Source organism: Elephas maximus, chromosome 7 (genome assembly GCF_024166365.1).
Source record: "Elephas maximus indicus isolate mEleMax1 chromosome 7, mEleMax1 primary haplotype, whole genome shotgun sequence".
Lineage (NCBI taxonomy): Eukaryota > Metazoa > Chordata > Mammalia > Proboscidea > Elephantidae > Elephas > Elephas maximus.
In genome coordinates this window covers 88,138,212-88,153,879 of record NC_064825.1, presented here as the reverse complement: position 1 = coordinate 88,153,879, position 15,668 = coordinate 88,138,212, and the positions used below count along the sequence as shown (strand labels likewise).

At 34.9% G+C, this 15,668-nt stretch overlaps 1 protein-coding gene across 5 annotated transcripts in view; it reads right to left on the bottom strand.

The window, feature by feature from the left end:
• Positions 1-219: 219 nt before the first annotated feature.
• The window catches only part of QSER1 (glutamine and serine rich 1), an 82,198-nt gene continuing 66,749 nt past the window's right edge, over positions 220-15,668 (bottom strand). For all 5 annotated transcript variants that reach the window (XM_049890840.1, XM_049890841.1, XM_049890842.1 and 2 more), the window contains exons 10-13: positions 15,463-15,560; positions 6,088-6,240; positions 4,795-4,890; positions 220-3,810 (exon numbers count right to left, since the gene is read on the bottom strand). In XM_049890840.1, the coding sequence (XP_049746797.1) occupies positions 3,670-3,810; positions 4,795-4,890; positions 6,088-6,240; positions 15,463-15,560 (488 nt within the window). In that variant the 3' untranslated portion in view covers positions 220-3,669. The remainder of the gene's footprint in view (positions 3,811-4,794; positions 4,891-6,087; positions 6,241-15,462; positions 15,561-15,668) is intronic.

Genomic DNA, 15,668 nt, shown 5'->3' with positions numbered 1-15,668 from the left:
GATAGGTGGAAAAGGACTAAAAGAGTTGTATCTTAAAACAGAAACTCTTAAGTATTTTCAGATATTACCAGTTAAGGCTGTATAATTCATCAAATGTTGACTTAAAATAATCTGAGAAAATGATGAACCATTTGTACCTATTTGTGTTATTACTGCTAATACTGCTTCCAACTGTTTTAATTCTTAAAAAAAAAAAAAAAACAAACATTTTGATTTTGTTGTTTAAAAAATTGTTTTCATTTTAATGATCTGAGTTAGTAATAAACAAATACACAAAATTGTCTTTCACATTTCCATACATTGCATTATGGACCACTTGAAACTCTGGGCTACAGATGCAGAAGGTTTCTTTGTATCCTTATCTTCAATTATTGTCACTTATAAATAAAGGTGATTTTTGAAAACATGCATTGTGAACATAGATGCCAGAAGTTGTACAAGTAAAATAATGCACAACCAATAGTGAACATTGTTCATTTGTGCAGTTATGTGTCAAGTGCCCCTGACACAGAAGCAGTTTTCCTGGGATATTTTACTCTATTTGAAAAGCATTTTTGAGAAATAGGTGGAAATATAATTTAAAACAAAACGTTTTCTACAAATATAATAAAATTCAGAACTTGCACATGTGAAGCAACTCTTGGGAAGTCTAATCAAAAACACTACTGCTATACTGGTTTTATGGGTATTATTTCAAAGGTCATAGGTTGGAATATAGCTGCTTTAAAGAAAATAAGTGTTCATTAGAAGAAAAATGAGACTAAAAATTTGGGGGAAAGCTTTGAAAAACAGGTCTAATGCATGAGTCCATCTACGTAATTTCATCTTTTGAGTTTTAGTAATTTCAAGTTATTTCTGGAAAATTCCTAAAACATTTTAAAATAAGATTTTCCACCTTACTAATGTTTCATAGTGTACCAGAATCATTATAAATTTATGACTTCATTAGAGGATCGGATGAATGGAAACTGGGATGTAGTGAAAATGAAAACACGGAAGGCCCCTCTCTAACCCCTAATCTGAACTAGAAATGAGCACCAACACAGAATAATTTTCTACATTAAATTGTTTTCAGATCTCTGTATGTAGGAAAATCCAGTCTTTCTTTAAAATGTTTCCTGGGTTGTGGCAACATGTGCTTTACCTCTTGAACTCTATCTACAACCTAAAGTATTTCTATATCATAAATTTCAAACTCTATGGCAAGAAATGTAAATGCTAACTAGCTATTTATTTAACTTCATACAAAGAGAAGACTTGTGTATGGTTGTCATAATAGTCTCCCTTTTCTCTAAGGCCTGAGAATGATGTTTTTTTGTCTAAGCAATACAGACCAAATGAGAGAAGACAGTGCAGCAGAACAGTAGGGTCTCCTCGAGGCAGTATCATAGAATTAGCCTCCAATTTTATGAAAACACTTGTTTTACTAAATTGAATGCAAGTGCAAACAGTTTGAGGGCAACTGCGGTTCAAAAAGAAACAGGTTATTTTCTATAGGAAACAAGAAATACCTTTGTTTTTCAAGGGGCTTACCATGAAGAAAATGTGGCTAGTGATTTCAAACATCTACTTCCAGTCACCTAAATGCAAGGCAGCTTTCAAAAATATTTAAACCACCTATGATTCAGGAAAGTAAGCTAGGGGAGTAATGTAGACATAGACTTGTAATACTACCTTAGAAGATGTAGTTCTCTACTCTGCACTTTGGAAATGTAAGAAACCAATTCTGTCCAGAGTTGGTACTCTCAGAAAGAAATATGGCTGCTTCCTACTCTTCTCCACTTAGCAAAAATCATTTTATGACGCTCCCACTGCTGATATTGTGCATCTCTCATGTAAGTCAGGTAAAATGAATCTAAAAGGCTACTTCTGTTTTCAAAATAAGCTGCCCATGCAGGTTTTAAAAAATCTTTCAGAAATGGAGCATTTTAACTCAAGAGAAACTTCCATTATTGAGGATCTTATTGTCTAACAGCAGGTACGAGTATTAAGGATTATTGCTTTTAACAAGATAGCCATCAGAAATAAGTATGTAAGCTTAACTCAAATCCAAATACTGATTTTTCGCCCAATGTTACAATGTTGTTTTCCTCAAATCAAGTCATATGTTATCTTCAACTCTTTGCTAGTTTGCTGAGGTTTTAAGTATAAGAAGTTGACTGTTAATTCAACATCAAGACAATAGCAATAACCACATATACATGTCTTATCTGGGCATTGAGCAGTAACACTGCTTTCTTTCATTTAGGACTTAAGGCACTAATGGTGGTAAAATAAACAAAAGTATGATGATTAACAACTTCTTTAGAATCCTAAAAAAAGGAGAGAGTTTAGAATGACACTAGTAAATCTTTTTTTTTTTTTTCCAAAACAAATAAGGCATCCTGTTGGCAAATGCAAATAAAAACAAGGTCATGTAGAACCTAATACATTCACTGTCTGAGCTAAACTACTTGAATTGCTAACTACTGAACTCAAGGAAGCTACAATAGTGTGTATAAAGGTTGGAAAGGCACCAAAAGGAGAGCTCTACCACTTCCAGTTCTAAGAGTTAGGTAAGCTATGTTTTACACTGCATATAGTCTAATTATCAACCTTATTTTTCAAAATGTATAACGTGGTTAGATTTTTACTTCAACAAATCAGTTAATCAAGTGCTAGTTCGTAAGAAATTTATTTTCATGAATTAGAAAATTACTGCAGTGTCTAACACAACCTCATTTATAAAGCTAAACTAATTTTAGTACTGAATGCATATTGTGGGTAACACTGAAGCTAATCTGTACCAACAAAAATGGTTACCTCAAGATAGAGTTTACAACAGAAATCCAACATATAACTAAATAAGATTTACTGAAAATAATGAAAAGTGTATTACAGATATATCAAACATAATTATAACCACATTTTCCTTGTGAAAAATACACCTATTAGTGAGATAAAATGTACAATTGAAACATTTTCCAAAAGAAAAAAAACACAGTATAAAGGAGAGTACTTTTCTTTGAGATAGGGAAAAATAGTGTGTCATTGTTTGTTTTCATTACAATATAATTTGACACAAAAAGCAGTCATAGAATTGCACCAATTCCACATCCAGTTTCCTGAACATGTTAAGGAGTCCGGAAAGCAGAATGCAGTTTCTGAATTTTATATTTTAAATTGGTGATATTCTCATACAGAATGTCACATCATATCTGATCTGTTTACATAATGTACAATACTTCCCATTTTGCGGCCAGACATAAATGCAAATATATGCTTTCTGCCACTTCTCTTTCATTCTGGTGTTTGGCCAGAATAAGGGAAAAAAAAAAATCAAGTGTTATCTCTTTAGCAATAAAGAAAAATTATATTTAGTGCATGCGTCATCATTTGTCAAAAAACATTTCTGAAAATAAAACTCAGTTACCCAATGGTTTACAAAATAGAAAAATCATTCATTAGGATAAAATTGTGGTGGGATTTAGGTCCATTTCCAAAGGACTAACTTCCTTGGCAGCACCACTGTCCTTTAGCGGAGGTCACGATGTGAATTCCATGGTGGAAGCAGGCACGCCAACAGGAGCTCACTGCTTGACCTTCCATGAGCTGAGGACCTAGCCCCGTCTTGGCCGCCCGCCTCCGCCATTTCATTAGTGCTATGAGAGATGGGAGTCTGTGGCAAGATTATGAGCACTTCTGCTGTACATGATTCAAAAGTTCTCCAAATTTTTCAAATAGATCCTCCACCCATTTTACATTTTTCATACAAAGTTGAACAATTTCTTCCTGTCCTAAATCTTCATTTTTTTTCTGCACAGAAGAAATCTAAAATAAAGAAAATTGCCACATTAGCTTATCACTTTATAATTAAGTTCTCTACAAGGGCTTATTCTTTCTGTATCTTGAAGGAAAGGAGGATTTATTAATTCACCTAAAAGAATTTTTTTTTTTTAATTTAATTTATCCTTTCCATGGAGAATGCTTATTTCAGATAGGTTTGGTAAAGACCAATCCTTTCATCTTGGCACCACAGGGGTGGAGAAGACTAGAAAAAGGGGCCCAAACTTTCTCAATTCCTTCCAACTGTGTTAACAGCTAAATTTCAAAGCATTGTAAAAATTGTCAACATATTTTGTATCACTGCCTTTACTTTCTCCTTTGCTAGGTTAGGAAGTTGAATTTATGAACATCTTTCCATACCATTGTCAAACACATCAGGTATGGGTTTGGGCCAACTTAACTCTTTAATTAAAAAACCGATAGTGCTGATCAGATGTAAGGTACTAAGTACTATCTACAACCACTTAAACTGCCTAGGGAAATTAATCTTTATATCCTATCCAAAAGGTGGTATTAATGTCATATATAATTTCTGAGCAATGAATATTTATGATACCTAAAGTTACAATTAAATTTTAACCTTTATTTCTTCACACCAAGGCACAAAGACCCATTTCTCTGCAATTAAGTGGGATAAGGCAGACAGTGAGATATCAAAGCAGTTAGAAGTGAATTAAAGCAGGATCATTATACATTATGGAAGAACAAAATGCAGTAAAACACCATTTATTATGGCAGTGTAAAGCAATTATAGCTCCTACAAGAGGTGGTGAGCCTCAGATTAATCTAAGCACAAAACGTAGGCGAGAATCAGAACAATAAATCTCCTAGTCATTACTTAGAAGAGAATTATGGGACATACATGCTTTAACAATTCTCTTTACAGTATTCAAAAAAACACTACGGCTCAAGTCTCCTTAAAGTTCAGAAAAAGAATTTTTTTTTAAAATAAGTGAAAAAATAGATTACCTCATCCTTACATATCAGATAAACATGATATTTATAATGATGAAGTGAATGATACAAAGAATACAACTGTATTTTCTCTGGATCTACAGCAAACTCCTATAAAAAGAAAAAAGTTTATAAATTTCATGAAACATCTGAGCTATTAGGAAAACAATGGACTAAGTCTCAACGAAAACCTTGAAAATGACTTATTTGGATAGGTATTAGCTTGTAGTAATATGGGTAAGAGGCTTATTCAAAATAAGAATTTAAATTGTATTTTAAAATCTTCATTCTTTTTCCTGGATATAATACACACTATTCAAAAAAATTTAAACATGGAAATAGCTGACTTACATACTAAAAGCTTCCTATAATCCCCTGCTTCAGATATATATATATATATAAAATAGCATGTTATATATTCTTCCATATGGTTTTCACTTATGTATAACACATATATTAATAATAATATTAATATATGTGTTATACATAAGTTATTAATTACACTAATTTTGTACTGCGAAGGGAGCCATACTATCCGTATTGTTCTGCAACTATTTTGTTTCTTTTTGCCACTTGTTTTATACCTTACTAAACCTTGGCTATCTTTCCATTTATTACATATATCCACACTTCCCTCCTCCGAATGTAAGTTATATGGGGACAGGGATTTTTGACTGTTTTTCACTGTTGTATTTCCTAGACTTAGAACCATATTTGGCACTGTATAAGCACTCAAAAAAATTTTTTTTGAAAGAATGAACGAATCAATCTCTTCTTTTAAAAAAGTGCACAATATGACATTGTCTGTGTGGCTCTTTATTGATCCAGCCTCACAATTGTTCTTACAAACAATTCCGCAATGGCTAAGGCATATATTTTATGTATTTGAGAATCTGTTTCTACCGAATAAATTTTTTTCTGTGGATTTATGTTGCCAAACTGTTTTCTGAAAAGGCCCTAACAATTTCCATTTGAAGATGAATGAATTCTAATTTTAATGATTTTGCAGATATGGAATTGATACTGAAGTTACTTACGGATGTGTATCCAGTGACAAAAAAAAACTATATAACAAGTATATATAAATACAAGCATGGGATGATTCCTTGCTTATTAGTTTATATAAAAAAAATTGTGAGCACTTACTACATGCCAGGTACTGTGCTTGGCACTGGAGAAAAACAATAAACAAGAGTTCCCATTCCTCAGCCCAGAGCTGCCCATTCCTAACTGAAAAGACTTCAGACTTAAAAACAACATGGTAAAATATTTGCTTGTTTCAGTGTTTTAAGTAGGAATTATACTTACTTGTGCAGATTTAGTGGTTGTTTTGGAAGTCCTTAGAGTTTTCTTATTGTAAGCTTTGCCATTCATTTTGATTTTAGAAATAGCAGATCCCCCAGTTTTTGCTTTAGAGTCTCTAGTAATTATTGTCAGTTCAGGAAAACTTTCCAAAGCATTCTTTAAAACAATGAAGCAAAATAATTAAGATCAGAAGTTCTTTAAAAAAACAAAAGTTTGTTTATTTAATACATACATATTAATATAGACACACATATGGGGCGGGTACTTCTAGGGTCTAATAAATAGCTACATATGTATGTATACATCTACACACACTCATGTTGGGGAGTACTGCTGGGGTATGGTAAATTAAGCATGGTCACAAATTCTTTGTACCTTCTCTCAACAAGACGCGGAGTCTTTGAATCCGGGCTGATCTTATGACCTGCATTTGTAACAGCATGGTACACTGTGGGACTCCTGAGCAAGGCTGAAAGTTCTTTTTAGTAATGCCTTTCTGGCTCTAGGAAACACTAGTGACGTAGCGGTTGGTTGCTAAGCAAAAGGTTGGTAGTTGGAATCCACCAGGCATTCCTTGGAACCGCTAGGGGGCAGTTCTACTCTGTCCTATAGGGTTGCTATGAGTCGGAATCGACCTGATGGCAACGGGTTTGGTTTTTTTGGTCTCTGGCTTTACTGCCAGGGGAAAGAAGGGCATGTGTAAGTTTCTTCAAACCTCTGCCACTTGAAATCTCTGTTAACACCCTGAAACTCGGCCACCCCTGCTATAAAGAAGTCATCTGATCCTGGATGACAATGACAATGACAACAGAGAATGAGATGCTCTTCTTGCTTTGCCATTTCTCTTGCATTTTTTTGAGGACAAGATCCGGAAACAGAGCTTAAGTTTTCTGACCACAATGACAACAGTAGCTACTACTGATAATACCCTAGCCATGTGGCAGGACCAATTCCAGTTCATTCTTTAAAAGCCACTGGCATTATTTATGCCCTTACCTACTTGCTTCACATGAAAAGCTTCATGCTGAAATGAAAAGCTACAAACAATAACTGAATGATACGGCTAGATGTAGTTTTGTGGTAATTATACTTTTATAAAATTAAATTGAGCTGCCAGTATCATTTATTACTGTGACACTAAAAGGGTCAAAGTACTTCCATTAATATTTATGATTCAGAAAGTAGTCTTCATTTGATAAGCTCAGTTGTTTTATAAACATTTCTAGCCTTCAAGGCTGTTTTTTTTTTTTTTTTACCAAACTCATATACTATCTTCCAGCACCTAGTATTGTGACCCTGATAACAGGGCCTTTTTAAAAAACAAAAACAAAGTCAGATTACATACTTCTTCCTTGGCTATAAATGTAGGAGGGAACTACATTTCATGTGCTAGAAACAACAGGATTTTTGATATTTCCTATCAGAGTAAGTTACCATTCAATTTCTAGCTGCTTTCTTTCTCAGATTATTTGTGCTTTTACCACATATTCCGGTACTTTCCATTTAAAATATGCCCAGGTTTGAAAAATTTTGGACCCAGAGATACTATATACAGCAAATGGAATTTAAAGACTAGAAATGGCGCCTAAATTTGGAAAGAATGAATGCTAGGTCAATGGCAAAAACGAAGAAAACTTAAATGATCTTTCCACTGAGCTCAAGGTACGTGAAGATGATCTGAAGTACATGGATTTCAGAGGAAAACAGAACATCCTAACTTCCAAAGGCTTTGAGACTCTGAAATCACCATCATGGGAACTAGTTGACAACTGTTTCTAAAGAATAGGAAATCTTTCTTTATCTGCTATTTGTAAATATTTACACTTACAGTCAAACTATTCTAACTTTTAATGTTAGAATGGCTTTAAAATGCAAACTACTTTCTGAGGAAAATTTCAGAATACTGTAAATTAGTTTTTTAGCTGTTCATGAACTATTACATAAACTTTAAGTACCTACTGAATCTATTAAATCTCAACTGGTGGCATTATTTTAATACAAGTTATTAGATAATGGATTTGACATTTCTAAAATAGTTAGCCAAAGCTGATAATTTTTAAGATTTAGCAAATCTTTTTTTCTAGTGTTGCTATCATATTAACTACACCAAAGTTACCACTTATCTATTGTCTGTTTAGTGTTTTTCCATCCCCATCCCTCCCCTCCCTCATAACCATCAGATATTGTCTCTTTTTGCGTGTAAATCTTTTCATGAGTTTTTACAGTAGTAGTCTCATACAGTATTTATCCTTTTGTGATTCAGTTCATTCAGCATAATGCCCTCCAGATTCATCCGTGTTATGAGATGCTTCGCAGATTCATCACTGTTCTTCATTGTTGCATAATACTCTATTGTGTGTATGTACGATACTTTATCCATTCATCTGCCGATGGGCATCTAGGTTGTTTCCACCTTTTTGCTATTGTGATCAATGCTGCAATGAACATGGGTGTGCCTGTCTGTTCGAGTGACGACTCTTATTCCTACAAGATATGTTCCTAGGAGTGGGATTGGTGGATCATATGGTATTTCTATTTCTAGCTTTCTAAGGAAGCACCATATCATTTTCCAAAATGGTTGTATCATTTTGCATTTCCGCCAACAGTGCAAAAGAGTTCTGATCTCCCTGTGGCCTCTCTGATACTTGTTATTTCCTGTTTTTTTGATTCTTGCCAGACATTTTGTTATTTCCTTTTTTTTTATTTTTTATTTTTGCCAGTAATGCTGGGGCGAGATGGTATCTCATTGTGGTTTTGACTGGCATTTCTCTAATGGCTAGTGATCAAGAGCATTTCCTCACGTGTGTTAGCCACTTGAATGTCTTCTTTGGTGAAGTGTCTGTTCATTTCCTTTTACCATTTTTAAATTGGATTATTTGTCTTTTTGTTGTGGAGGTTTTGGTTTTTCCTGTAGATTTTAGAGAGTAGACCTTTGTCTGATTTGTAATAGCCAAAAAATTTTTCCCAGTATCTAGGTTCTCTTTTTTACTCTTTTCGTGACGTCTTTTGATAAGCATAAATATTGAATTTTTAGAAGATCCCAGTTATCTAGCTTATCTTCTGGAGTTTGCGTATTGTTATAGTTTACATCCTGTTAATGCCATGTATTAGGGCCTCTAGCATTGATCCTATTGTTTCTTCTATGAACTTTATACTTTTTGGCTATATATTTAGGTCTTTGATCCACCATGAATTAGTTTTTGTGTATGGTGTGTTTCATTTTTTTGTGGATGGACATCCAGTTTTGCCAGCACCATTTGTTAAAAAGACTGTCTTTTCCCCATGTGATGGACTTTGGGCCCTTGTCGAAAATCAGGTGACCGTAAGTGGGTGGATTTACATCTGGGTTCTCAGTTCTCTTCCACTGGCCAATGTATCTGTCGTTCTCCCGTACCAAGCTGTTTTGACTACCGTAGCTGTATAGAAAGTTCTGAGGTCAGGTAGTGCGAGGCCTCCTACTTTATTCTTCTTCTTCAGTAGTGCTTTACTTATCTGGGGCTTCTTTCCTTTCCATATAAAGTTAATAATTAGTTTTTCCATTTCTTTAAAGAATGTTGGTATTTGGACTGGGATTGCATTGTATTTATAAATTGTTTTGGGTAGAATTGTCATTTTCACAATGAGCCTACCTATCTGTAAGCATGTTTTTCCTTTTATGTAGATCTCTTTTGGTTTCCTGCAGTAGTGTTTTGTAGTTTTCTTCATATAGGTCTTTTACATCCCTGGTTAGATTTATTCCTGAATATTTAGGGGCTATTATAAGTGGTATTGTTTTCCTGATTTTTTCATCCTTCTCTTTATTGGTATATAGAAATCCAACTGATTTTTGTATGTTTATCTTGTATCCTGCTGATCTGGTGAATCTTTCTATTAGTTTCAGTAGTTTTCCATGGCATCTTTTGGGTTTTCTATGTATAATATATCATCCACAACTAGGGACACGTTAGCTTCTTCATTACCAATTTAGATGCCTTTTATTTCTTTTTCTTGCCTTATTGTTCTAGCTAGGACTCCCAGCACAGTGTTAAATAGGAGTGGTGATAAAGGGCATACTTGTCTTGTTCATGTTCACAAGGGGAATTTTTCAGCCTCTCTCCATTAAGAATGATGTTGGCTGTTGGTTTTGCATAGACGCCCTTTATTATGTTGAAAAATTTCCCTTCTATACCTATTTTATTGAGAGTTTTTATCAGGAATGGGTGTTGGACTTTGTCGGATGCCTTTTCTGTGTTCAGCTGAGATGATCGTGTGATTATTTTCTTTCCTTTTATGTATGTGGTGGGTTATGTTGACTGATTTTCTAATTTTGAACCATCCTTGCTTACCTGATATGAATCCTACTTGGTTGTGGTGTTATTTTTTTGATATGATGCTGAATTCTTTTGGCTAGAATTTTGTTGAGAATTTTTGCATCTATATTCATAAGAGATACTGTTCTGTAATTTTCCTTTTTTGTGGTGTCTTTGCCTTGTTTTGGTATCAGGATTATGCTGGCTTCCTAGAATGAATTCAGAAGTATCGCTTCCTTTTCTATGTTCTGAAATAGTTTGAGTAGTAGTGGTGTAAGCTCTTCTCTGAATGTTTGGTAGAATTCTCCAGTGAAGTCCTCTGAGCCAGGGCTTTTTTTTTTGTTGGGAGTTTTTTTAAATTACGTTTTCAATCTCTTCTCTTGTTATGGGTCTGTTCAGATTTCCAACATCATTTTGTGTTAGTTTGGGTAAATAGTGTGTTTCTAGAAATCTGTCCATTTCCTCTAGGTTTTCAAATTTGTTGGAGTATAGTTTTTCATAATACTCTGTTCTGATCCTTTTTATTTCAGTTGGGTCTGTTGTAATGTCCTCCATTTCATTTCTTATTTGGGTTATTTGCGTCCCTTCCTGTTTTTCTTTTGTCAGTTTGGCCAGTGGTTTGTCGATTCTGTTGATCCTTTCAAAGAACCAACTTTTGGTTTTGTTGATTCTTTCTATTGTTTTTCTATTCTCTATTTCATTTATTTCTGCTCTGATCTTTATTATTTCCTTTCTTCTGTGGCTGTGGGCTTTTTTTTTTTTTTTTTTTTTTGCTGTTCTCTTTCTATTTGTTAGAGTTGTGTAGCTAATGTTTTGATTTTGTCCCTTTTTTTAATGTGTGCATCTATTGCTATAAATTGACCTCTGAGGACTGCCTTTGCTGTGTCCCAAAGGTTTTGTTATGATGTGTTTTCATTCTCATTTGAGTCTAATTTTTTGATTCCATCTCTGATTTCTTCTATTACCCAGTGGTTTTTAAGCAGGGTCTTACTCAGTTTCCATGTAACTGATTTTTTTTTTCCTTGTTCCTCCTGTTGTTAACTTTTACTTTGATGGTGTTGTGGTCAGAGAAGGTACTTTGTATTATCTCAGTGTTTTCAATTTTGTTGAAGATTGCTCTGTGGCCTAAGATGTGGTCTGTTCAGGAGAATACTCCATGTGCGTTGGAAAAGAATGTATACTTTGCAGCTGTTGGGTGGAGTATACTGTATATATGCCTATGAGGTCAAGTTGGCTCATGGTCCCCTTTAGCTCTTCTGTATCTTTGTTGAGTTTCTTTCTAGATGTTCTGTCTTTTACCGAGAGTGCTGCTTTGAAGTCTCCTATTGTTGTTATGTTGGAACTGTCAGTTTCTCTTTTCAGTGCTGTTATAATTTGTTTTATGTATTTGGAGCCCTGTCATTGGGTGTGTAGATGATTATTATGGTTATGTCTTCATGATGAATCATCCCTTTAATCAGTATATAGTGTCCTTCCTTGTCTTTTATGGTGATTTTTGTTTTAAAGTCTATTTTATCTGAGATTAGTATTGCCACTCCTGCTCTTTTTTGGTGGCTGTTTGCTTGATATATTTTTTCCATTCTTTGATTTTTAATACATTCTTGTCTTTGTTTCTAAGGTTTGTCTCTTGTAGACAGCATATTGATTGATCCTGCTTTTTGACCCATTCTGTCACTCTTTTTCTGTTTATGGATGCATTTAGGCCATTTATGTTTAGTATAATTATTGATAGGTGTAAGTTTATTGCTGTCATTTTGTAGTGCCTTTTTTTTTTGTGGTGCATTTTCTTTGTTCCTCTTACTCTCCTGTGCTGAATTCCTTTTGTTTGTGGACTTTTTCTCCATTTGTTTTTGCTGAGACTTTGTTTTTCTTCTTTATTTTGATGAGTAGGTTTGTTAAATTTCTTTGTGGTTACCTTGAAATTTACCCTTATCTTCCTAGGTTTGAAACAGTCTATTATTACTTGGGATTGCCTTGGCTTCCTCTCCATTAGAAAGTTCTATACCTACATTGTTAATTCCCTCTTTTATTGTTCTGATGCAGTTGTCATTTGCAGATTAACCTATCTGGTTCCCTGTTGTATATCTTTTGGTTTTCACTAGTCCTTGAGAGTTAATTTCCTAGGTTGATATGTGGCTGGTATAATCTTATATCCTAGATTCAGGCTGTGGTCTGATGTTATTTGTTCTCAGACTGATGAACTCCCTTTAATAATTCTTGTAAGTTTGGTTTGGTTTTTACATATTCCCTTAATTTCTGTTTATCTGGAAATGCCCTAATCTCACCAACATATTTGAACAAGAGTTTTGCAGGATATATTATTCTTGGTTGGCAATTTTTTTCTTTCAAGTTTTTATATGTCATCCCATTGCCTGCTTTCCTGCATGGCTTCTGCCGAGTAATCAGAGCATAGTCTTATTGTTTCCCCTCTGTATGTGACTTTTCGTTTTTCTCGAGATGCTCTCAGAATTCTTTCTTTGTCTTTGGTTTTAGTGAGTGTGATTATGATATGCCTTGGTGATTTTCTTTTGGGCTCTATCTTATATGGGGTTCATTGAGCTTCTTGAATGCAATATTAGGGAAGTTTTCTGTCAGCAATTCTTCAGTGCTCCTCTCCGTGTTTTCTGTTTTCTCCCCATTCTGGAACTCTGATCACTTGTAGATTTTTGCTTTTGATTGTATCCCAACATAATTCTCAGGGTTTCTTCATTCTTTTTTCTGATTTTTTTCTCAAAGTTGTATCCACATGTTTGTCTTCAATTTTGCTGATCCTGTCTTCCACTGTTTCAAATCTGCTCCTCAGCCCTTCTGTTACACTGTTCATTTCTGAAATCTTGCTTATCTTTTGGATTTCTAATTGTTGTTTTTGTATGATTTCTAGTTGTGAATTTATTTTGTCATTTTGTTCCTGTATTATTTTCCTGAATTATTCCATTTTTTGTCCGTATTTTCCATGAAGTTGTCTATTTTTTCCTCGTTTTTTTCTGCTTTTTACTTTAGCTCTTTGATAGCTCTGAATATTGGAGATTTGAATTCCCTTTCAGGTAGTTCTAGTGCTTGTCTTCTACTGGAAAGTAATCTGGTGTTTTACTTTGGATGGCTTCTGGAACTATCCTGTCTTTTTTTAAAAATATTGTCTGCTGTCTTCAGGACATTCAGTTATTTCCTTCGTTTACTGATTGTAGATTTGTTTCGTCCTGTTTTTTGTTTTATTTTGTTATATCTGAGCAGGCAGGCTGTGCATTCTTTTGTTGTTTGCTTGTCTGTGGGCACCATACTTTTCACCTCCCTGTCCAATGGGCAGGGCCAGTCGCTCAGCTATGGTGCAGCAGGGCAGGTACAGCTGAAGGGGAGGGGTTGGGATGGGTGTTTGTGGCACATACTAGGGCCGAAGGTGGGCTGAGAGTCAGTACAGGGCAGTGTCTGGTAGGCTGTGCCTCTGCAGCTTGGGGATGTGATGTTCAGCACACAGTGCAGGAAGAAGGGGAGAGGTTGTGATGTGTGGAGCTAAGATGGGTATGGGAAAGAAGGGAGAGAGGAGAGAGAAACAGGAACCAAAAAACAAACAAAAACAAGAGTGTTGAGGGAACGGGTACTCTGTCTCCTGGTGGGAGCTCCATGAAGCTGCTTTCCTGTACTCCCTGTCCACCGATCTCCAGTGTGGGCTGGGTGAATTCAAGTGGCACGGAGCTAGCACTTCCTGGCCAGCCAAGCAACCACAGCCAGCTAGAAAGTGCCAGAGGCTGAGCAGGAGGAAGAAGAATGCGGAGTGTAAAAGCGTGCGTATATCGGTAGTTACTGGGTGCTCTGTCTCCGGCTGTGAGGTCCATGAAGCTGCTTTCCCATACTCCCTGTCTGCTGATCTCTGACAGGAGTCCAAGATAGTGAATCTGTGCTGCATTAGCTGATAGGGGACCTCTGCTCATATCTCTCCTGGTTCTCCATTTTCTGTCAGTTTCTTATTCCATTCCATGCTTAGCTGAGTTCTTCATCTCTTCATTTGACACTTAGGGTTCCAGGATTGACGTTTGTCTCTGTTTTACTTAGTTTTTTGGGTCTTTGCTATGGAAGGATGGCCTGGTGCTTCTGTCTATAGCGCCATATTGGCTCCGCCTCAAGATTCAGCAAATTTTTAGAAAACACCTGTTTAACAACATTCCCTTACCTGCAGGAAATATGGCATTTCCTCAAAGAATATTCCATTTGAAGGCTATAGTTAAGCGGAAAACACTGGACTAGGGGTCAGGAGACCAAATTCTTTGTACTAAGCTTCTTACCAGCTTCTGGCTTTTTTCCCTCTTTAAGTACTTGACTGCTAGTACAGCCTGGTGCTGTTTAACTTTGAACTTAACTTTGTACCTAATCTCAGAGCCTCAATTATCACCTAGTTAAAATGAAGTCAGTATTCACTTTTAAGTGGCATTCAGATAAAACAGAGATGTGAAAAAGTTACACAAATGTATAACGTTATCACCATCAATAAAAAACATCTCCCAGGTAAAGATTCTAGATGTGGTAACATTATATTTTTGACTAAGAAAAGTTGGAAATTTTTCAAATATTAACTAGCTGCTTTGACAGATTTTCTGATTTTAGATTATGAAGTTGTTCAATTCATGGTGCCGAAATATATTAACAGATATAATTACATATATATCTCCTCCCATTACGCAAGCATTGATTTTTCCTTGGTATTAGATAAGTCAGGCAAGTAAAGAGAATTGTGAAAACTGTGGTAACAAAAGGCCAGTTTTAATTATAGATAAGATGTGAAAATTTTGGAAAGGTTTAAAAGAAAAACAAGATTGAAGCAGCTTAAAAGATGTACTTTTGGAAAACATTTGCAATTATTATGTAGAATAAATACTAGATTAATATAAGTGCCTGAAAGAGATCATTTAAGCAGAGAAGAGCAAATAATTAACACTAAGAATTTGCTTAATAAAATAAAGACATGCTAAACAGACTTACAATGAATAAAAACCAATGTTTGTTAGGTGAAAATTTTTGTTAAACTAAGAATGACTTTCATAAATTTTCTTTCCAGTCAGACTATGATTGCCACGGAGTTTTGCTAATAAGGAAATACCTTGAATGATTGATCCAAATGAAGATTCAAAAGAAGCCTCTTTCGGTTATCATTCAGCATACCATCTATTTTTTTCATATGAGGCAAAAGTAGCTCATCTGAAACAACATTATAATTTATTTTAACAGGAAAAACTATCAACATAAAAACTTGTTAAAAATCCAACTTTTTGTCAAAACACCGATACACTAAAACACTTTTAAATT